The sequence below is a fragment of the Castor canadensis genome, chromosome X (genome assembly GCF_047511655.1).
Source record: "Castor canadensis chromosome X, mCasCan1.hap1v2, whole genome shotgun sequence".
Lineage (NCBI taxonomy): Eukaryota > Metazoa > Chordata > Mammalia > Rodentia > Castoridae > Castor > Castor canadensis.
Window position 1 is genome coordinate 109,293,478 of NC_133405.1, and position 23,797 is coordinate 109,317,274.

At 33.4% G+C, this 23,797-nt stretch overlaps 1 protein-coding gene across 1 annotated transcript in view; it reads right to left on the reverse strand.

The window, feature by feature from the left end:
• The window catches only part of Cfap47 (cilia and flagella associated protein 47), a 393,644-nt gene that overhangs the window by 12,639 nt on the left and 357,208 nt on the right, over window positions 1–23,797 (reverse strand). Inside the window, exons 62-63 of the mRNA XM_074062282.1 lie at window positions 22,835–23,006; window positions 20,239–20,400 (exon numbers count right to left, since the gene is read on the reverse strand). Of these exons, the coding sequence (XP_073918383.1) occupies window positions 20,239–20,400; window positions 22,835–23,006 (334 nt within the window). The remainder of the gene's footprint in view (window positions 1–20,238; window positions 20,401–22,834; window positions 23,007–23,797) is intronic.

The following is a 23,797-nucleotide window of genomic DNA, read 5'->3' on the forward strand; positions in this document are numbered from 1 at the left end:
ACTAACAATGAGCAAACTGAAAAAGAATGTATGTAAACAATTCCATTTACAATAGCCTCAAAAGAAATGAAATACCTAGGTGTAAACCTAACAAAGGATGTGAATGACCTCTACAAGGAAAACTATATACTTCTGAAGAAAGAGATTGAGGAAGACTATAGAAAGTTGAGAGATCTCCCATGCTCATGGATTGGTAGAATCAACATAGTAAAAATATCTATACTCCCAAAAGTAATCTACATGTTTAATGCAATTCCCATCAAAATTCCAATGACATTCATTAAAGAGATTGAAAAAATCTACTGTGAAATTTATATGGAAACACAAGGGCCATGAATAACCAAGGCAATACTTAGTCAAAAGAACAATGCTGGAGGTATCACGATACCTGATTTCAAACTATATTACAAAGCAATAACAATAAAAACAGCATGGTACTGGCACGAAAACAGACATGAAGACCAGTGGAATAGAATAGAGGACCCAGATATGAAGCCACACAACTATAACCAACTTGTCTTTGACAAAGGAGCTAAAAATATACGATGGAGAAATAGCAGCCTCTTAACAAAAACTGCTGGGAAAACTGGTTAGCAGTCTGCAAAAAACTGAAACTAGATCCATGTATATCACCCTATACCAATATTAACTCAAAATGGATCAAGGATCTTAATATCAGACCACAAACTCTAAAGTTGATACAGGAAAGAGTAGGAAATACTCTGGAGTTAGTAGGTATAGGTAAGAACTTTCTAAATGAAACCCCAGCAGCACAGCAACTAAGAGATAGCATAGATAAATGGGACCTCATAAAACTAAAAAGCTTCTGTTCATCAAAAGAAATGGTCCCTAAACTGAAAAGAACACCCACAGAGTGGGGAAAATATTTGCCAGTCACACATCAGACAAAGGACTGATAACCAGAATATATAGGGAACTTAAAAAACTAAATTCTCCCAAAACTAATGAACCAATAAAGAAATGGGCAAGTGAACTAAACAGAACTTTCTCAAAAGAAGAAATTCAAATGGTCAAAAAACACATGAAAAAATGCTCACCATATCTAGCAATAAAGGAAATGCAAATTAAAACCACACTAAGATTCCACCTCACCTCTGTTATAATAGCCATCATTAGCAACACCATGAACAACAGGTGTTGGCGAGGATGTGGGGAAAAAGGAACCCTCATACACTTTTGGTGGGAATGTAAACTAGTACAACCACTCTGGAAAAAAATTTGGAGGCTACTTAAAAAGCTAAACATTGATCTATCATTTGATCCAGCAATACCACTCTTGGGGATATACCCAAAAGACTGTGACACAGGTTACTCCAGAGGCACCTGCACACCCATATTTATTGTGGCACTATTCACAATAGCCAAGTTATGGAAACAGCCAAGATGCCCCACCACTGACGAATGGATTAAGAAAATGTGGTATCTGTACACAATGGAATTTTATGCAGCCACAAAGAAGAACGAAATGTTATCATTCACTGGTAAATGGATGGAATTGGAGAACATCATTCTGAGTGAGGTTAGCCTGGCCCAAAAGACCAAAAATCATATGTTCTCCCTCATATGTGGACATTAGATCAAGGGCAAACACTACAATGGGATTGGACTTTGAGCACATGATAAAAGTGAGTTCACACAAGGGAGGGGTGAGGATAGGTAAGACACCTAAAAAACTAGCTAACATTTGTTGCACTTAACGCAGAGTAACTAAAGCAGATACCTTAAAAGCAACTGAGGTCAATAGGAAAAGGGGACCAGGAACTAGAGAAAAGGGTAGATCAAAAAGAATTAACCTAGAAGGTAACACCCACGCACAGGAAATCAATGTGAGTCAATGCCCTGTATAGCTATCCTTATCTCAACCAGCAAAAACCCTTGTTCCTTTCTATTATTGCTTATACTCTCTCTACAATAAAATTAGAAATAAGAGCAAAATAGTTTCTGCTGGGTATTTAGGGGGTGGGGGGGAGAGGGAGGGGGCGGAGTGGGTGATAAGGGAGGGGGTGGGGGCACAGGGGAGAAATGACCCAAGCCTTGTATGCACATATGAATAATAAAATAAAAAAAAAGAACTGACATCAACCCTCCTTAAACTATTCCACAAAATAGAAAGGGAAAGCAAATTGCCTAACACATTTTATGAAGCTAGTATTAAACTTATCCCAAAACCAGGCAAAGACACCTCCAAAAAGGAGAAATATAAGCCAAACTCCTTAATGAACATTGATGCAAAACTCCTCAATAAAATAATGGGAAACTGAATTCAAAAACACATCAAAAAGATCATTCACCACGACCAAGTAGACTTCATCCCAGGAATGCAGGGGTGGTTTAACATACGAAAATCAATAAATTTAATAAACCACATTAACAGAAGCAAAGACAAAAACCACTTGATCATCTAAATAGATGCAGAAAAAGTCTTTGATAAGATCCAACACCATATCATGATAAAAGCTCTAAGAAAATTAGGAATAGAAGGAAAGTACCTCAACATTATAAAAGCTATATATGACAAACCTACAGCCAGCATTACACTTAACAGAGAAAACTGAAACCATTCCCTCTAAAATCAGGAACCATTCAAGGATGCCCACTATCTCCACTCCTATTCAACTTAGTACTGGAATGCCTAGCCAGAGCTATTAGGCAAGAAGAAGGAATAAAAGGAATACAAATAGGTAAAGAAACTGTCAAAATATCCCTATTTGCAGACGACATGATCCTATACCTTAAAGACCCAAAAAGTCTACTCAGAAGCTCCTAGACATCATCAATAGCTACAGCAAGGTAGCAGGATATAAAATCAACATAGAAAAATCATTAGCATTTCTATACACTAACAATGAGCAAACTGAAAAAGAATGTATGTAAACAATTCCATTTACAATAGCCTCAAAAGAAATCAAATACCTAGGTGTAAACCTAACAAAAGATGTGAATGACCTCTACAAGGAAAACTATATACTTCTGAAGAAAGAGATTGAGGAAGACTATAGAAAGTGGAGAGATCTCCCATGCTCATGGATTGGTAGAATCAACATAGTAAAAACGTCTATACTCCCAAAAGTAATCTACATGTTCAATGCAGTTCCCATCAAAATTCCAATGACATTCATTAAAGAGATTGAAAAATCTACTTTTACATTTATATCGAAACACAAGAGGCAACGAATAGCCAAGGCAATACTTAGTCAAAAGAACAATGCTGGAGGTATCACAATACCCAACTTCAAACTATATTACAAAGCAGTAACAGTGAAAACAGCATGCACTGGCACAAAAACAGACATGAAGCCACACAACTGTAATCAACTTGTCTTTGACAAAGGCGCTAAAAATATACAATGGAGAAAAGACAGCCTCTTCAACAAAAACTGCTGGGAAAACTGGTTAGCAGTCTGTAAAAAACTGAAATTACATCCATGTATATCACCCTATACCAATATTAACTCAAAATGGATCAAGGATCTTAATATCAGACCACAAACTCTAAAGTTGGTACAGGAAAGAGTAGGAAATACTCTGGAATTAATAGGTATAGGTAGGAACTTTCTCAATGGAACCCCAGCAGCACAGCAACTAAGAGATAGCATAGATAAATGGGACTTCATAAAACTAAAAACCTTCTGCTCAACAAAAGTAATGGTCTCTAAACTGAAGAGAACACCCACAGAGTGGTGAAAATATTTGCCAGCTACACATCAGACAAAGGACTGATAACCAGAATATATAGGGAACTTAAAAAACTAAATTCTCCCAAAATTAATGAACCTATAAAGAAATGGGCAAGTGAACTAAACAGAACTTTCTCAAAAGAAGAAATTCAAATGTCCAAAAAACACATGAAAAAAGGCTCACCATCTCTAGCAAGAAAAGAAATGCAAATTAAAACTATACTAAGATTCTATTTCACCCCTGTTAGAAAAGCCATCATTAGCAACACCACTAACAACAGGTGTTGGTGAGGATGTAGGGAAAAAGGAACCTTCTTACACTGCTGGTGGGAATGTAAACTCGTACAACCACTCTGGAAAAAAATTTGGAGGGTACTTAAAAAGCTAAGCATTGATCTACCATATGATCCAGCAATACCACTCTTAGGAATATACCCAAAAGACTGTGACTCAGGTTACTCCAGAGGCACCTGCACACCCATGTTTATTGCAGCACTATTCACAATAGCCAAGTTATGGAAACAGCCAAGATGCCCCACTACTGATGAATGGATTAAGAAAATGTGGTATTTATACACAATGGAATTTTATGTAGCTATGAAGAAGAACGAAATGTTATCATTCGCTGGTAAATGGATGGAATTGGAGAACATCATTCTGAGTGAGGTTAGCCTGGCCCAAAAGACCAAAAATCGTATGTTCTCCCTCATATGTGGACATTAGATAAAGGGCAAACACAACAAGGGGATTGGACTTTGATCACATGATAAAGTGAGAGCACACAAGGGAGGTATGGGGATAGGTGAGACACCTAAACAACTAGATAGCATTTGTTGCCCTCAATGCAGAGAAACTAAAGCAGATACCTTAAAGCAACTGAGGCCAATAGGAGAAGGGGACCAGGAAGTAGAGAAAAGGTTAGTTGGAGAAGAATTAACCTAGAAGGTAACACACATGCACAGGAAATCAATGTGAGTCAACTCCCTGTATTGCTATCCTTATCCCAACTAGGAAAAACCCTTGGTCCTTCCTATTATTGCTTATACTCTCTCTTCAACAAAATTAGAGATAAGGGCAAAATAGTTTCTGTCGGGTAGCGAGGGGGTGGGGAGGAGAAGGAGGGGGTGAGGGTGATAAGGGAGGGGGTGGGGGAAGGGGTGAGAAATGACCCAAATATTGTATGCATGAATAAAAAAAAAAGATCACGCACAAAATAAGGATGCTCATTCTTGCCTTGTCTATTCAACACTGTGCAAGAAGTTTTAGCCAAAGCAATTAGGCAAGAAAATAAATAAAAATCATTCAAATACAAAAGAAAAATGTAAAAATTAATCTTGTTCACATCAAGTATATAATTTTATATGCAGATATACCTAAAGATTCCACATAAAAACTGTTAAATAAACTCAGTGAAGTTGCAGGATACAAATTCAACACACAAAAACTAGTTGTAAAAATATTTTGAGTGCTTGAGGTAATAAGTGTTTCAGGAAAAAGATACATTTAACTTTTTAAAAATATTACACAATAAATACATGTATTACATCACATGACACTCCATACATATGCACAATTTTTACATTTTTATTCATCAGTTAAACTAAATGTAATTAAAATCAATTCATTTCTATACATAATAAACAAGTCAAAAAGGAAAATAAGAAAGAAATTCCATTTACATTAACATGATAATAAGAAATTACAAATAAACTTAGTCAATGAAGTAAAAGATTTGTTCACTGAAAATCATAGTATATATGAGATCTCTGAAGGAGTAAGTCATAAAATCAGAGAAGAGAATGGTGTTTAGTGAAATTTTAGTCATACAAGGTAAAAATTTCTAGAAATCTGCTGTACAGTATTTTGCTTATAGATAATACTGTACTTTACCCTTAAATATTTGTCAAGAGAATAGCTCTCATGCTATGTGTTTCTCACTGTAATAGAAAAAAAAAGAAGACAGAGTATCAATTCTCAAGATGAATCTAATGCAGGTCTTTTAACTTACTGATTCAAAGGCAGCTAATCATTAAATATATTTTATATCAATGTCCCAAAAGATAAAAATAAAATAAAAATGAATTGCTGTGGTTGAAGTTGAATGAGAAACCAAGCAGGATATATTGTGTTGTCATAATGTTTAGTTTTTAGTTTTTAATCATCTGTGCATCGAGAATTGAGCTTGGAGCCTGAGGTAACCTAGTGCTTCCTACTATTTTGTTGGGAATTTTTAAAATAAATCACAATGTAGGGAGTTCCTTGTGTATGGAAATTACTTTGTTATCTTTGATTTCCAACCTCTTTACACTCTACAAAAATATGCAAATATATTCAAGAAGATTAATTTGGGAGCTATAAATCCCTATAGATCTAGAAGAGCATAATTAGTGATATTAGAATTTTAAGAATTATAAGAATTATGGCTATTGGAACTTTATTCAGTTACTCATTGTGTTGACTGGTGATTAGTGTACTACAACTCTATAATGAGTTTACCAAATAAGGTCCCTTTATGAAAGGTTTGAAAAATGAACTTGTTAGGAAGCTTTATGTTATTTATAGAAGAAGTTTAAAATGTAGTATAATTCTAAAAGAGCAACTGCTTGTAGAAAACTATGATTGATTCTTTGTATTTCTTTCTTTCTTTTTTTGTGGTATTGGGGCTTGAACTCAGGGTCTTCACCTTGAGCCATTCCACCAGCCCTATTTTTGTGAAGGGTTTTTCGAGATAGTATCTCGCAAACTATTTGCCCTGGCTGGTTTCAAATTGTAATCCTCCTGATCTCTGCCTCCTGAGTAGCTACGATTATAGGTGTGCACTACAGACACCCAGCTTATTCTGTATTTTTAAAGTCAATGCACAGGGATAATATCTGGGATCTTTGGAAGAAATGTTTTATCTGCCCTATAATCTTTAGTTTAGACCCTAGGCAAATCTCTGTCACACGGATGACCATCAGTGCATTAGGTAATATTATAGTTTTGCCACTATGTTGTTCAGATGGGTTTGCATAATAATATGATGTTCTAGCTTATCGTTATAAGATAAATCTTTTTAAACGCCAGCTTTTAAACTGACTTGTTGATTATACAGCTTTGATCCCTAGTACTGATATGTGACTTGCATAGTCTGAAGTATTCTTAAGAAGCACTGACAATGCATTACAAGAGTGCCTGTAATTTCATAGAGGTACACGGTTGAATTACACAAACTGGAAGTGAGGTTGCACTTCATGGTACCTGACTTACCCTTCAGTATCCTCAGAAAGATGTTTTTGTTAGTCATTGCATATGCAATAATAAAAACAATGTTACCATTCGGAAAACTAGGTAAAATGTAACAATGTCAGCTGTTTCTGTTAATGGCTAAAAACTGAAGCAATCTGCAATGCTGATCATTTTTAGAAGAACAAAAATGTGGATTATGTCAGAGAATGCAGTGTTGAAGCAATAGCTTCAAATTATTTATGGTGTAAATGGGCCTCCTATATGGTACATGAGGAAACAAGAAAAAGAGGTTTCTTAAATTATTTTAGTGGGTGCTCTGATCTACATAAAATATACTTAGCCAGTGGGGGGGGGGAAGGGCATTAATGGAAAGTGATGACTCGTTTTACTTTTAGTTCAGGAAATGAATATATTTAAAGAGAAATATAACTCAAAAGATAGTCCTTATATAGTCTACCATCAGCATCAGTTCTATTTTATTAGAAACAAAGTAATCTTTAACCTTTTGAGAGTTATAAAATACTTTAAGTATAGGTACAATAGTTCTGAAATGTATTTTAGTAGCTCTATAAAAGATGTATTTATTGACTCATTGTTGCTTTAAGAAATAGATTTTAATTTTTCTCATATGTTAGTATCTTTTATCAGGGAGCTAATATGCTAGAGCTCACAAATTTAGAAATCAAAGGACTTTAATTTGGATGCTCCCATCAAGAAAATCAAGGGCATACTCTGTTTCCAGCAATTTCCTAGATGTGATAGGAGTCACAGGAAGTATAACTAACAAATGCTTCCTCTACTCAAATAATGAACCATATCGGCCACTGAAAATAAAAATATTAACTTTAAAAGACAGCACATTATCAACCACTAAATGAGTGCTTTGGAAAATAAAGGTAGTAGGAATTCAGAGAAGGAAAGAATCTATGAAGTGATTTGGCCAAATAAACAGTGGAAACATTCTTTTTGAAGATCATTTGGGCTGTGCTGAGAATAGACTTCAGGAAGAAGGTAAGAGAACAGCAAAGCTTTGTAATAACCCAGGCTAAAACTAGTGGTTTAGATTATGATGGTAGTAGCAGTGATGGTGAAAAGTAGCTGGAGTTTGCTTATATTTTATAGGTTGCATAGACAAATTTGCTAATGGATCAGATAGGACATGCAACTGAAATAGACAAATGAATGTTTACTCCAGATTCTCTGACTAAGAAAATGCAAGAATAGAATTATTATTTATTAAAATGAGAAGACTGTAAAAAGAACCACTTTAGGGGGAATTTCAAGAATTTATAGAAACTTTATGTTAACTATTAATCTTAGAATTCAAATAGTGATGTTAAAAATAAAATTGGTTGCGTATGTTTGATGCTCAAGGAAAAGATTCAGACTAGAAGTATGTTTGTTCAGAGTATAGGTAATAAAATCTGTATATTGGTGAAATAATCCAGAAAGGGAGTGTATACAGGTGAAAAGATCAGGCTTTGGGGAACTACAATGCACAAAGATTAGGGAAATAAGAATGGGCCACTGAAGGAATGTGAGAAAGAATGGTTGGAAACACAGGAGCAAGTCCAAGAAAGTGTGATGCTCTCATGATGATGTGAGGATACTGGTTCAAGATGGACACAGGCCAAATAAAATTAGAAGCAAGAATAGAAGTATGAGTGGAGAGCTCAACAATGCAAGCAGTGATGGTAACTGGATGCTTCATATGAGTGGATATTGAAGTCATCGAGAACCATGACAGAGTTGGTGCAAGAAAGAATAACATGGGATGAGGATGGTGTTTCTTGCCTATAATCTCAGCTACTTGTGATGCAGAGATTGAGAGGATCATAGTCCTGCCAAAGAAAAAATAGGAAAAGAAAAATAAGAAAGGGTGCTGAGGAGAGGTTACTATAATGAAGTAAAAAAGAAAAAGCAAGATGTATTCAATATATTTAGTGACTGTGTCAAGATAAAATAGAGAAGAGACATTCTGATAGGAGAAGCTTCAAATCTGATGTTTAGGGGAACAGCAAAATGAGACATGGAGTCACAATAGTGAGGAGGTACTTATCCAACAGATACATACATGTATTGGTGGTGTGTGGAGTCCTAAAGATGGCAGGGGGTTTAGTATCCCTTCCCTGAAGCTTTAAATGTCTATGGCATCCAACCAACACTCTGCAGTGGAATTTCAAATGCTACATAAGGTGGTTATTATTTCTTCTGGTAAGAAACATTGAACCTAGTTTCAAAGCACAATTTCTTGCTCTTTGTTGGCAGTGCCTCAACTATGTGACTCTTTCAAACTTGTAAAGTCCTATATTTATCTACACTAAGGTTAGTGTTACAAGTAACCCAAACAATCTCATTCTAATTTGGTGTGGTTTCTGAAAGTTTCTTCTTCATCCAGTAGTTTAAAAGACTTCTATTTTTGTTGACTTATACTTTATCCATCACTCCTTTGCTCAAGCATTTACATAGGAGAACAAATGAAACAACCAGATGAAAATAGAATGTCTCTGTTTCAATACTAATGGTTTTCATGTGGTTTGTTGGGGAGGAGGGTTGGGTATGGAGATAGTGGACTGTTTAAAAATGACCACCTTGGGGTTGGGGACATTAGCATGGTGATAGAGCATATCTGAGCATGTGCAAAATTCTGTGTTCCATCTTCAGCACCAAAAGCAAAAAAAATGATCACTTTAAATCAAGAGGATAAGGCACTGATAGGAGAATTTTGGATCCTAGTGATAATAGATATTCATAGATATTATCTTTTCCTGTATGCAGCATTCCTTACTTCATACTGCCTAATAGGGATACCTATTTTGTCTACAGCTGACAAAGCTAATGCTGGGTACAACTCTCTAAAGGACTAAGAATGCTTAGCAGCTTTCTTGGGGCTGTTAGTATTGAAAATATATTTGGGCAAGTCAGCCATGTTTATTAGTCTATCACAATTTGGAATTACCCGAATCTAAAGTTCATAAGACACCAAACTGGAATAGGGCTGTGAATAGGAGTTTCTGTGTTGGGATGGAATCAGAATGAGGGAGGCAGGAATTGAGGCATCTTCTGAATGGATACTCTACCTACTAAGAATTTCCAAGTCTGATAACTTTGTTTATTTTTCACTGTGATTATATAGATATGTGCATGTATGTGTGTCTTTAGGTAAACTGGAAAATGTGATAGCTACAACGTAATGTCATAAAAGTTAAATAAGCTTATTTATGCTAAATACTTAGTAAGTGATGAATAAATATTTATTCTTGTTTTTACTATGTTGGTATAGTGTTATTCTATACCAACTAAGAAAACTGTAGTGATTCTAAATAATCACTTAAGTAGGTTCATATTGTCCTGCATTTGACACAGCTCTGATCATTTCTGGAAACAACTTATTCTCATCTTTGTTCTTTTTCTTGATAATAATATCATTAAGCATAATAGATAAATGTGTCTGGGGAAATATCCCTTTTCATATATCTGTGACAAGAAAGTGGCAGCAATTTTCAAAAGTAAAAATAATTGTATTCAGAAAATTGAAATAACCCCTTAGTTAAATATTTACTCTAGAGAGATGATGCTAATGCATAAAGGAGAGATTTAAGATTTCCAAAGGGAGAAAACTGTCACTATATTTTAAAGGTCTTTTAGGGACTTAAAAATACTTTTTACTCTCCATCTGGAGCATTTGAAAGCTATTTATCTCGGTCAGTAGAAAGTCTTTGAGAAAACTGCTTACAAAACAATTTCATCAGGTTTTCTTTACATGTCATCATTTTTAAGAATGGTAGTTTTATTGTTAGGACTAAATGGAGATCCAGCTGTGGTATAAGAGAGTTGATGAATTAGAGATGGTTCAAGCAAGGTGAAAAATATGACTCTTTAAATATTTCTTAAATTGTATGTACACATTTATGTGTGTGTTTATATAGAGGTATACATAAATCTCTCTCAGTAATTTTTAAAAATAAATCCTCCTCCATTGTAGATGTTATATTTACAATATGAAGATTGCTATGTGGTACGATGCAAAATCTCTATATGAACTGACTTGCAATTAGTGACTTTGGCCCGATGATAGTATACTATTATTTCCTAAGATTTACATCATAGCCCTTTGTGTAATTTATAATGTTCATTCACCTTAATTCTGTTGATGTTTTGAAGGCAGAGTCTTGCTATGTAGACCAGGCTGGCCTGAGATCCTTCTGCCTCAGCTTCTTGAGTGCTGGGATTACTGGCATGTACCATCATGCCAGGCTTGCTCACTCATTTTAAAGAGACATATTTAATGCTATCATAAATAACAGAGCCTACTGAAAAATAAGATACTTAGAAAAAATAAGGAAATAAAAAATTTCAAGTTTTACTTATTACTAATCACTTATATCCAAATAAAATATTTTAAAATAAGAAAGGAAATAATAGATAACATTGCTGATACTTTGAATTCTACAATGATTTTATCTTCATCTGTCAGGATACTTTGCAGCTCTGAATCATTATGCTTAACATTATCCCTTGACAAATATTGGTCCTTTTAAATAATGAAAACATATAAAGTAACATGTAATCTCTTTTTTGGTAGTACTGTTTTTTTCTTTCTTTGGCTTTGTTTTTGTAGTACTAAGGTTTAAACTCATGGCCTTGTGCTTGCTAGGCAGGCAGGCACTCTACCACTTGAGCCATTCTCTCAGCCCTTTCTGCTTTAACTATTTTTCTCATAGGAGTTCCCATTTATGCCCAGGCCAGCCTGCACAGCAATCCTTCTCTTTATGCTTCCCAAATAGCTAGGATGACAGGTACATGCTACCAGGTGAACTTTTTATTGGTTGAGATAGAATTTCACAAACTTTTTGTCCATGCTGGCCTAGAACTGCAATCTTCCTCCCATCTCTGCCTCTGGAGTAGCTAGGAGTACAGGTGTGAGCCACCACTCCTGGCATGAAATGTAATCTTTAATTTAGCCTTCCTTGGCACCTTATTTCTCCTTCTTTCTTAGGGACACTGTGTTTTACATATTTAACTTAGGATACAGAGAAGCCACCAACACATAGCTTTCCATGTACTTTTTTTCCTTTTCCCTCCTGACATCATCAGCAAACAAGCAAGATGTGTTGTCATAGGGAATAAGGTTCATTTCTCTTCAGAACTTATTTTACTCTTAACCCCTAAAGAAAAGAGAGAAATTAAATGCATTCATGGAAGTGGTTAAATTTCAAATATGACTAGCTCAGTCTGTTTTTTTATCCCATCTTTTTATCTTGCTCCTATATGCCTCACTAGTTTCTAGATTTTCAGAATGATTTGAGATGTCTAATTAACTACCTAAGTACAGTCTATCCAAGGTCAGAAAGTAAGCTGAATATATTAAATAGTTTATTTACAACATTGGGTTATTTAAACTAAATTTTAAAAAGACTTCTTATAAGCAGTGGGCAGTTTCTAAGTGCCCTACAAAAGTAACCTATGAAGAAAAAGTAAATTCACTCTTCTCTGTAGCTTGGTTTTGTTATGCACTATGATTTGAGCCTTGGTACTCAAAGACAATCAGCTGGTGACAATATATAGGAAGAATTTGGAGAGTTCATTGACTTAGAAGAAGCTTAAAATACTCAAGCATAATCTACCATGGCATGCCTGTACATTCTTTGACACTTTTCTCATTGAAAAATGGGGCCTATATTCCCTTTTTCATATCCAGCCAACATAGTGACTATGTTGTAACTGGTAGAAAATGTAACTAAAATCAGAAAATGCCATGCATTTTCTCTCTGGTTCTTTTGAAATACACACTGTGGGACATCAATCACCACGTACACAATCCAACTCCCTGGGACACACATAATAGAGAGACTAATCACATGTAGGCACTACAGTTGACAACCCCAGCTGAGATTCCAGCCAACAACAACCAGCATAAACTGTCAATCATAAGAGTAAGCCATTTTGATAATACAGGTCAGTCAAGCTTTCAGACAATTGTACTCTCAGTCAACATGTACTTGCCACTACATTAAAATATACCAAAAATGCTCCTCTAAAATTGCACAATAAATGCACTTACTGAGGTAATTCTATTCGCTTTTGAATCTAAAAATGCAATCCATTTAGCATCAACATTATAAGGGATACATTATTATACCCTCAGAACCAAAATTGAACAGAATCAAAATCTATACTTCAGAAAATATTCTGATGGGATTTCTGAACTTTTTTCAGTTATTCTAAAGAGTGCATTTAAAATAAGAGAGTTCAAAACAAAAGATTTGATTTCAATTTTACATTTTGAAGTCGTTTGTCATATATGACTTTATACACTAGAATCTGTGATTAATTCATTCATCCCTTAGGAAAATGTTTCCTGAAATCCAAAAAAGTTGGTTTATTTTATATTTCCATTGAGACTTTCCTTGAACTTGGTTATTGCAGAAATATATCAGAATAAATGACACAAGCACCTTCTAATTCTAAGCAAACCACTTAAGAGAATATTAATAGTACTAATCAAAATTAACTTAGAATAATTTGATTGTAGTGAAGTAAAACACATTTTCCTTTCACTCCACTTTAAAAAAAATTATCAGGGTTTTAAGGAAGCAGACCTTCTATGTTAGGGACTAAATTGTATGTCATATATTTTCTGGTAGTACTCATAATACAAACAAAACCTCAGAGATATTTGAAAATCAAGATACTCAATGAAAGTACAAAAACAAATTGGAAAGCCATTTGAAGAAACTGATTTTGTAATTTCTTCATTTTTTTTCAAAATGCCTAAAGTATAAAGTTATGCTCAAGGGGACTCAAGAAAGTATGAACTATGCTCCTAATTTATTACTCTAAGACTGAGTGAGAAGCAATCTTGACTTTTCATTACAGGGGACAGTATGTTCAGCATATCTTCAGAATATCAACATTAGTATTAATATGGTCAGAGTCTACTCAAATTAGGGTGATGTAACTTAAAATACTAGGAGAACACATCATGATGGCATCTAAATTAAACTGGAAATCAATAGGATATAACATGCCCCTCTTTCTGATAGTAAACAAGGTTCTTGGTTTACGACTCCAACTAATTTGTAGGCAATTTCTAATTAGATTTAGAGACATATTACACTAATAAAAATTATTTATTTTTCAATTAAGAAAGAAATAATCATGATGAAATCTTTATTGCGAATTTTCTTTTGTGAGTCCCATACAAAATTTTGAGAATTTCCTTTTGATTGTAATCTCTTATGACAGAAGATTGAATTATTTAATTGTGTCTGTCAAGAGCAATCATGGATGAGGTGATGAGGGATAGAAATTGTGTTATTTTCAATTCAAATGATAAGGGCAGAATAATATTATAGAATGATTAATTAACACAATAATACAATATAACTCAATTGCTATGAACTCTATGAATTATTTATTTTCTATAACCAAGAAAGATAATTTTACTCATTAATACAAGTTGTGAAATAAGTTCATATTCTTTGGTTTAAAAAGAACCTATCTTTAGTTTTCACCTACATGGAAAAGTCATGATGTGGAATATTTAAAGCAAACCCCTAGTATCAAGAACTATGCTTAAAGCCCAATTGTGCAGACTAGATGTGCATTGAGAATGATGAAAGAAAGTTGATTTCCAGCTCAACAGGCAGCTTGCATAAAGTAAACAAGTATGACATTAAAAGATATTGCCTACTGAAGAAACAGAAATTTATTTTTATAATCCTAATTGCATAAAGAATATGTTAAACCTAACCAATGAGCTGTACAGGCCAATGAGTAAAGAATGTTTAAATTACTAAAATTATAGCACTCTAATCGTGCCAATAATTAAGTTTATTTGCAGTTGGTTAGCTCCTTAAATATTCTCATGGACTACAATACACAATTTACTTTGAAAAGATTCCAAATATATCCATGCAATGCTTTTGTGCAGTAAATAAGGATACACATTGCCACATTTAAAAAATGACTAATAATGTTTTAAAAAAAGTTTTATTAGATCTCTGAATAGAAATAGCAAATAATTTTATGTCAGTGTTCTCCAGAAACCTAATAAATGCATCAAGCTTTGTTTTATCTCTAAGTGTACTTCAACACAAATGTATATTCAATAATCACCATGGATTTTTTATTCATTTTAAACATAGTACCATAAAACTAAAGTACTTGGGATTTTTCTTATTAAAGAAAAAATCTTATACCTATTAAACATCCCTTACATGCTTAGCACCAAAAAGAGCATTGTAGTCCTTTTTCTCATTTAATTCCATCTAAAATTGTTGGCAGATATTACAGATATTACATGGCACAATACATCACAAATTTCTGAAAACTAAAGTGAAATAAAACATCTTGAGAGAGACTAGAGGAAAATAAAATGCAATTTATGGGGGAACAACAATTCAGATGATACCAGATTTCTTCTCATAAGCCATGGAAGCCAGAAGCAAGTGCTGAAAGAAAAGAACTCTGAACCACAAATTCTATATTAAGAAAAACCATTTTTTAGTAGTGAAGGGAAAATAAGGAAAACCTCATAGTAAGAAAAGCTAAGAAAATGTTTCATCAGCAGAGCTAAAACATTAAAGAATTGCTAAGGGGTATTGTTTAAGCAGAAAATAAATGAAGACAGATGGTAATTGGAACTTCAAAAAGAAAGAAAAATAATGGGACAGGTAAAAAATAAGAGTAAGTGTAACAGATAATCCTTCTCATGAATTTTTAAAGCTTTTTTGAAAACTGAAGGAAAAGTTATAACATCAGCAAACATAATGCTCAATGAACATAGTGGAAGTATGGAAGATGTTTTACATTTAAAAGCTGGTAGGATAAAGTAAAAACTGGTAAATGAAAGTGAGGTTTCCACATTTCCATTAATGTATCAAAATGTTTATAGCACTAGGATGTGATTTATTGTGCAGTAATATTATAATACTGACAGAAACTACTAAAACAAACTACACAATGAAATATATTTGGAACACTATAGATATAAAACAATAGATTCTAAAAACTATTCAGGTAGCCAATAGTAAGGCAGGAAAAGGGAATGAGAAACAGTGAACAAAAAGAAAAAGAAAGTGACAGAAATAAATCCAAATATGTCAATAATTACTTCAAATGTAAATGACATAAATGGGCACAAATAGAAATTACGTGATTAGTAAAATGGATTTAATGAAGATTATCAAGCTATGTGCTATCTATAAGAATTGCACTTCAAATTTAATGACAAAAATTGAAAGTAGAAGGATGAAAAAACATTGAGCTGTATAAATTTATATTTCAAAGAACAGAAGTGGCTATATTAATATTAGATTATCTAGAATTCAGAAGCAATAATTTTGTCAGGGAAAGAGCGACATTAAGGGTCTGGCAGAGTGGCTCAAGAGGTATATTGCCTGCGTAGCAAGTGTGAGGCCCTGAGTTCAATACTTTAAGAGAGAATAAGATATGCAGTGACAAAAGAATAAATCCACCAACAAGACAAAACTATCTTATATTTCCATGTACCAAAAAATTAGAGCTTCAAAAATGCATATAGCAAAAGCAGAATTAAAACAGAAACAGATAAATTCACAATTATATCCAGGGATATCAACCACCTCTCTTTCACTAATTGATAGAACTACCGAATAGAAAAACAATAAAGGAAACAAAATAACTGAATAATACTATCAACCAGCAGGCTATAATAGATACTTATAGAACACTCCAGCTTTTTCCATTTTGTTGATTTATATTTTCATCTGTGGATCCCTCTGTGGAAGCAAGTTACTTAGAAGCATGAATAATTAAATTTATGCAGAGTATGTCTACTGATCACAGTGTAATCAAACTAAATATCAATAAAAGGGAACAGAAATCTTCAAGTATGTGTAAGTTAATAACATTCTTCTAAATAACTTATGCATTGAAGAGGAAGTCTCAAAGAAAACAAAAAGTACATTTAGAACTGACTGAATCTGAAAATATAATATATTAATCCCATAAAATGTAGATAAGTCAGATCTTGGAGGGACATTATAGCAATACTTACAAAAGGAAAAGAGAAAGGCCTCAAATTAATAATCTAAACTCCTACTTCAAGAACTAGAAAATTAAGATAAAAATCAATTCACAGCAGGTAAAAAGAAACAAAATAGGAATAAGAGCAGAAATCAATAAAAAAAACCAAGTAAGAATAAAGAAAAATCAATGAAATAAAAAGATGGTTCTTTAAAAAGCTCAGTAAAATTGACAAACATCTGTCACAACTGGCAGTGGTAAAAGAGAGAAGCTGCAAGTGACCAATTTTACAAAAAAAAAAGAGAAGATATCACACAGTCTCTGCAGATATCAACAGAAAAATGAGAATACTATCAACAACTCTATATCCATACATTTTAGAACTCAGAAGAAATGAGACAGTAACTTGAAAAGCACAAACTACTCAAACACATATAATATTAAGTAAATAATCTGTGTAGGTATACAACTGTTTTTTGTTTTTGATTTCGTGCTTGAGAAAGGGTCTCACTATGCAGCTCAGGCTGGTCGGGAACTCTTTACAATTCTGTGTCTGCCTCCTAAGTGCTGGGATTATACATGTGGTCACCATGCCTGGCTTGTATTTAGCTATTAAAGTAATTAAATCCATAAATTTAAATGCTTCTTAAAAAGAAATCTTCAGACACAGATGATTTTTTGTGCAGTACTGAGGCTTGAACTCAGGGCCTTGCACTTGCTATGCAAGTGCTCTACCACTTGAGGCCAACCTCCAGCCTTTTTTGTTTTAGGTAATTTTTGCAGATAGGATTTTACTTTTTGCCCAGGCCAGCCTGGGACAATCCTCCTACCTATGCCTCCTGCATGGCTGGAATCACAGGTATGTACCACCACAACTGGCTTATTGGTTGAGATGGGAGTCTCACTAACTTTTTTCCCTCAGGTCTCGAACAATGATCCTACTGAGCTCTGCCTCCTGAGTAGCTGAGATTATAGATATGTACCACCATGTTGGTTTTCACTGACTAATTCTAATAAACATTTAAAGGAGAATCATAACCAATTCTAAACATTATCTTTCAAAAACTAGAAAAAGAGGGACTATTTACTCATATTTTTGAGGACAGCATTACACAGGTAGCAAAGCCAGATATAGAGATTGTAATAAAGATAATATTAAATTACAAATTTAAAAAATGACAGGATAAAATCAGTCATGAACCTATAAACAAAAATCATGGCCAAATTATAGCAAATCGAATGCAGCACTGTATGAATATATATAAAATCTCAAGATTTTATTTTATATATATATAAAATCTCAATATTTTATTTTATATATAGATAAAATCTCAAGACAAAGCAGGGTTTATTTCAGGAAGGCAGATCTGGTTCAATACCTATTTGAAATTCAATTAATGTAATCCATCACATAGACTACAGAAGAAAAATGTCATGATATTATCAACTGGCATACAAAATCACTCTATAAAATCCAACACTCATTCTTCATAGACTCAGAAAGTTAGAAATAGAAAAATTATGAGTTGTGTTTCCCAAAACATACATTGAAATCATAATTCCTGGGAAAATAAACTTTTGCCTAAACCATACAACACATAAATGATAAAATATATCACTGTTTTAAGCTTGAAATGTAAAAACCTAAAATTTTAAAAGAGGGGAAATTTAATGTTAGGTGAAGAGCTCTTAGACATGACAATGAAAGTATGTTACATGAGAGAAAAAATGATAAATTGGACTTCATCAAGGTTAAAAACTCTGGTACCACAAAAATCTTCTTAGGTTGGTAAATGAGAATATGCAAAGAAATTTCAAAATGCAAAAGTAAAATAAAAAGGTCCAACTATAAAATAGACAAAAGAAATGAATAGATATTTTACCAAAGAGCAGATAGATACAGGTGGTGAATAAGCACATGAAAAAGAGTTTACAACTTGTCATTTCTCTTTGGATAAATCGCAAATATTCTGCTGTGGTCTATAAGAACAGTAATGGTAGGAGCCATACATACATCCCAGTTTACCTTGCTGCCAAGCAAAATTGTTGAGTCCTCTTTTATTTTGAAGAAAGTCTAAGTTTGGACAATGCCTTTTGTGGTTATCCTACATATAAAACTTTGCATCATTTGATTTTAATTATTCATTATTTATTTTCTACCTACGTGTATGGAATATTTTCATTCATACCTAGTACCTTTGTGAAATTCATTTCTGTGGCAAATACAGTGCATTACCTTAGCCATCATGAAACACAGGCATTTATCAGTTTTAGAATTAAAGAGAATGAATAAGTTAAGCACTTCCTTCTACTATTTCTATTTCTCAGATCATGTGCACTGCAAATAGGAAATATATGTGCTCACTGTGTTTTTTCCTCTATGTGAAGATGGAACCCAGGGCCTTGGGCATGTTAGGAAACACTCTACCCCTGAGCTACATCTCCAACTCTCTGCTTACTATGTCTTGGAAACATAAAACTCTTCATTCTTCATTAATCAAAACTTAGTTCCCTGTGTTGAATAGACAATCTCACCCTTAATAAGAAGGGATGTGATCTACATAAACTCTGTAGTGAAGAAAGTTAAGGTAATTAGCATAGATTTTACTACTTTAAATATAAACTTTCAGGGAGTATTTATATGCAACTGTAGTATATTTAAAATACACCCTACAGAATTCTCTTCCAATTGACTGGATGAGAAAAGTAAATTCTCTCCTTCAGAAGTAACTGTGGAGCAATCATTTCAGTACTTTAGAAACTGGCCAAATGTATGCAACAGACTGAGAAGTGCTTGCTTGTGAAAACTACTAAACTTCAGATAAGGACAGTGCAAGAAACTATATGCAAAGGGCTCCATACCATGCAGATATTTGTATGAAATATTCAGAAATGCAATGATATAGAGATAGAAATCAAATCAGTATTTGTGGGACACTGGGGTGAGAAGAGGAGATGACTGAAAAGGAAATCAGTATAGGTTACCCAATCATCTATATTTAGTCAAAGTATTTGTTATCCCAATGCCATTAAAATTTACTGAAAAATATTTCATTTACCTTTGGAAAAATACATCAAAACATCCTATGAAAAAATGAAATATTGTCCTATTTTTAAATATCTAGACCGTATTCTCTAATTTTTCAATAAAAATTTGTGAGGTGTATAAAACTTTGAGTATAGAAACAATACATTCCTGGCTTAACCAGCAAAAGACAACCTATAGGATTTTTCCACCTTAAATTTCATTCCACAATTCAGCATGAATTACATTTATAAAACTTTTGCTTGATTATATTACCTTGTCTGACTTGTCAGCCTAAAGTCCATAACAGATTCCTTAAATAAACCAACTCCTTGGATGTCAATGACATCCTCCACTTCAGGCTCAGTAGCAATCAATGTCATGGGAAACTTCCAGATTCCATCTGTTATGCACTGTATTTTCAGTATAATATGAGACCTTGAATGTAAAAGGAGATTTTAAAGGATACTTGGTTTTAAAAGATACTTGGTTTTAAAAAGAAGCTTCGTTATGCATTTTATTTCTCTTTTATCACACAGTAAACGCCACACTCCAAAAGTATAGGAATGTTTTAATTGTAGGAGTTAAATTATTTTTAGTAAATTAATGAATATATTCAAATGACCATTGCTGAATAATTCCATTTGACAGGCTAATGGTTTGAGGGAAATCACACAGCCACTCTTTTTCATTTCCTTTTTTGTTGTTGTTGTTGTTGTTGCTGGGGATCAAGCCCAGGTCTTCCCTTCCACATACTAGGCAACCACTCGACCATAAAACCTACATGACCAACCCTCATAGCCACTTTAAATACATGCATAATTACATCAAATACACAATTGTTAACTTTAGAAATGATTAAAAGCACAAGAACTATTTTCAGTAGTTTTTCTAACGTCACAATGTATTTCATACTTTGTGTATGCTGTGGCTCTAACCAGTGTTTCCGCATTTAGATATAAATAAACCCTTATTCCAAACATGACATATCATACAGTATTTATGCTAACTGATGCTGCTAAGCATCAGTTGCCCAAAAATGAGAATATAAAGAAACTAGATGAGGTTTCTTAGAGGACAAACATCCAAAGTCCACTATTCTTACAGATCCCCTTTAAATGTGACAATATAGAACAAAAATAAGGCTTTTTCATCATTGCACTGGCTTTGTTCTAAGGAGCATCGAGAAATGTTATGTTGCCTCTGTATATTGCCAGAACATCTTTTTAAAAAAGATTTTGACCAAATTCTTTTTTTTGGTAATATGATACACTAATGATCTTGGGGAGGTCATGGTTCTTGAAGGACATCTTGTCATTTTAAATATATATTTATTTTTATTGTCATATTATTGTTGTACTAGAGATACATTGTGACATTTACAAAAGTGCTTACAATATATCTTAGCTAAATTCACCCCCTCCATCATTCTTTTTTATCCCCCTTACCCTCTTCTTAGAATAGTTTCAACAGGTCTCATTTTTCATTTTCAAACATGAGTATATAATACTTCCACCATATTCACCCTCCTCCACCCTTTCTTTATATTCTCCCCATCCCACTGGTATCAACCCCCAGACAGGACCTGTTTTACCTTCCATCGTGTATTTTTGAAAAAAGACATTTTGTTTGTTTAATATAGCTATACAGGGAATTTCATTATGATAGTTCCATGTATGTATGTATAATTACCCAAATTGGTTCATCTTCTCCATTTTTCTCCTTTCTATTTTAGTCTTCTTCTTATAGTGATTTCAACAGGTTTAAAAATTCTATATTCATTCTTGCATAGGAAGTATATCAACCATATTCACTTTCTTTGCTTCCTTCTTTTACCCTCCCTGTCTTCCCTTTAGTGTGTGTGACCTGTTTTCCATTGTTGTCCTTCATTGTTTAGGTAGTTTTTCATTGTTCACTGGGATTTTTTCCCTTGGCATTATACCTGTACATGCATTGTGTTAAGTCAATGTAATCCACCTCCACTGTACTTCCTCATACTTTTCCTCCATCCTATATTGTTTAACAGTTTTCAGCATGTTTCCTTGTGTCTTGTTCCTATACAGATGTGATGTACTACATTACTATTCACTATCTTTTTTTCCTTCTTTTCTTTCTCTCTTGGTCTCCTTTACCAGTCTAACTTTTAGATATATGTTCTGTATATATTTCTTTGTATACATAACAATGCTTGTATTTGTATTGGGCCTCTATTCCACATATGAGAGAAAACATCTGGCCTTTGGCTTTCTGAACCTGGCTAACTTCACTTAAGATGATATTCTCCAGCTCCATCCACTTACCTGGAAATGAAAAAAAATTCATTCTTCTTTATGGCTGAATAAAATTCCATTATATATACATACCACATTTTCTTAATCCATTCATCAGCAGTGGGACATTTTGGCTATTTCCACAGCTTAGCTATTGTGAATAATGCTGCAATAAATATGGGTGTGCAGGTGCCTTTGTTGTAACCTGACATACATTCCTTCAGGTATATCCCTAGGAGTGGGATTGCTGGATCATATGGCAGTTTTAGTTTTAGTTTTTTAAAGGCACCTCCATACTGTTTTCTATAGTGGTTATACTAATTTACATTCCCCCAGCAGTGTATGAGGGTTCCTTTTTCTCCACATCCTCATCAACATTTGTTGTTGTTTGTGGTCTTGAAGGATATTTGGACTACTTTTTTCTCATCAGAAAACTTTCCATAACTAGATAGCTAGAAATAATACAGTCCAATTATTTCTCTCATGATACCAAAGAAGCATTGATAGATGGAAATCCAAATATTAAAAGATGGAAAGAAAATTGATATTATTTAGTTTAAAAGAGTAATAATATTGTTTAAACAGAAGGAAAACAGGTTTACCTGAATGGTTTCCTTGGCGTAAATATCAGATTGAAGACCAATGATATCATTTCATGTCTGGTATCAAAAGTTTTTTTCATCATGTATATAGTCACACAAGAATCCCAGTTATTCTTTGCAGCTTCAGATTCAAATTCTATTTCATACTCAAATTCACGTATTTTAGGAATTACTAGGAAAATCAAAATTAAAATGAATTTCAATTTAATTAAATATGCATTGATGAACATCAATTCATAGGTCAGCACTAATCATGCACAGGTATTTAGAAAAAGGGAAAAAGTAAATATTATCTATATGTCCTTAATGTCTAGTATATTACTAGGTATATAATACTATGCACATTTTCTTAAAAGATAAACTAATAAATTAATGTATTTAAAAATATAGAAGACAAGTCTCACCATCCATAAACTTTTACAATTTAGGTTTATGGAATAAGAAGACCCAAACAGAAACTACGAATACTAACCATAAAATAGGAATATTACGACATGTGCTCTACATAATAAATATGCTAAAAATCTATAAACTTGAAATGCATAGTTTAAAAATTTGGTTAAGTTTTAAAGATGATACTAAAATAGCATCCTAAGCTATTAAAGGAGGATTTTCAATTTTTTGTATATTTTGATAAAAGAGAGAATTCTTTATGTTTTAGTCTCTCAATATTATAGATAACATAGTTTATAGTATTTTCTTAACCAGTTGGTTACCATAGGAAACAAACAGTAGTGTTGTGTTCACTGCACTGCACTGAAAAATATCTTAAATCTAGGACTAGCATGAAAACAAGAAGTATAAACATGCATTAAATTTACTCTTCATTGACATGTAAGGAGTAAGGTGCCCAAGTTATAAATTGAAAAGTTTGCTGCAAGAGGATCATGAAAGGTCAGAGAATGATGACTTGACTAATCCACAGCTGAGCTAATTTCTAGTTTCTTACTGGTGTAGAAAGGT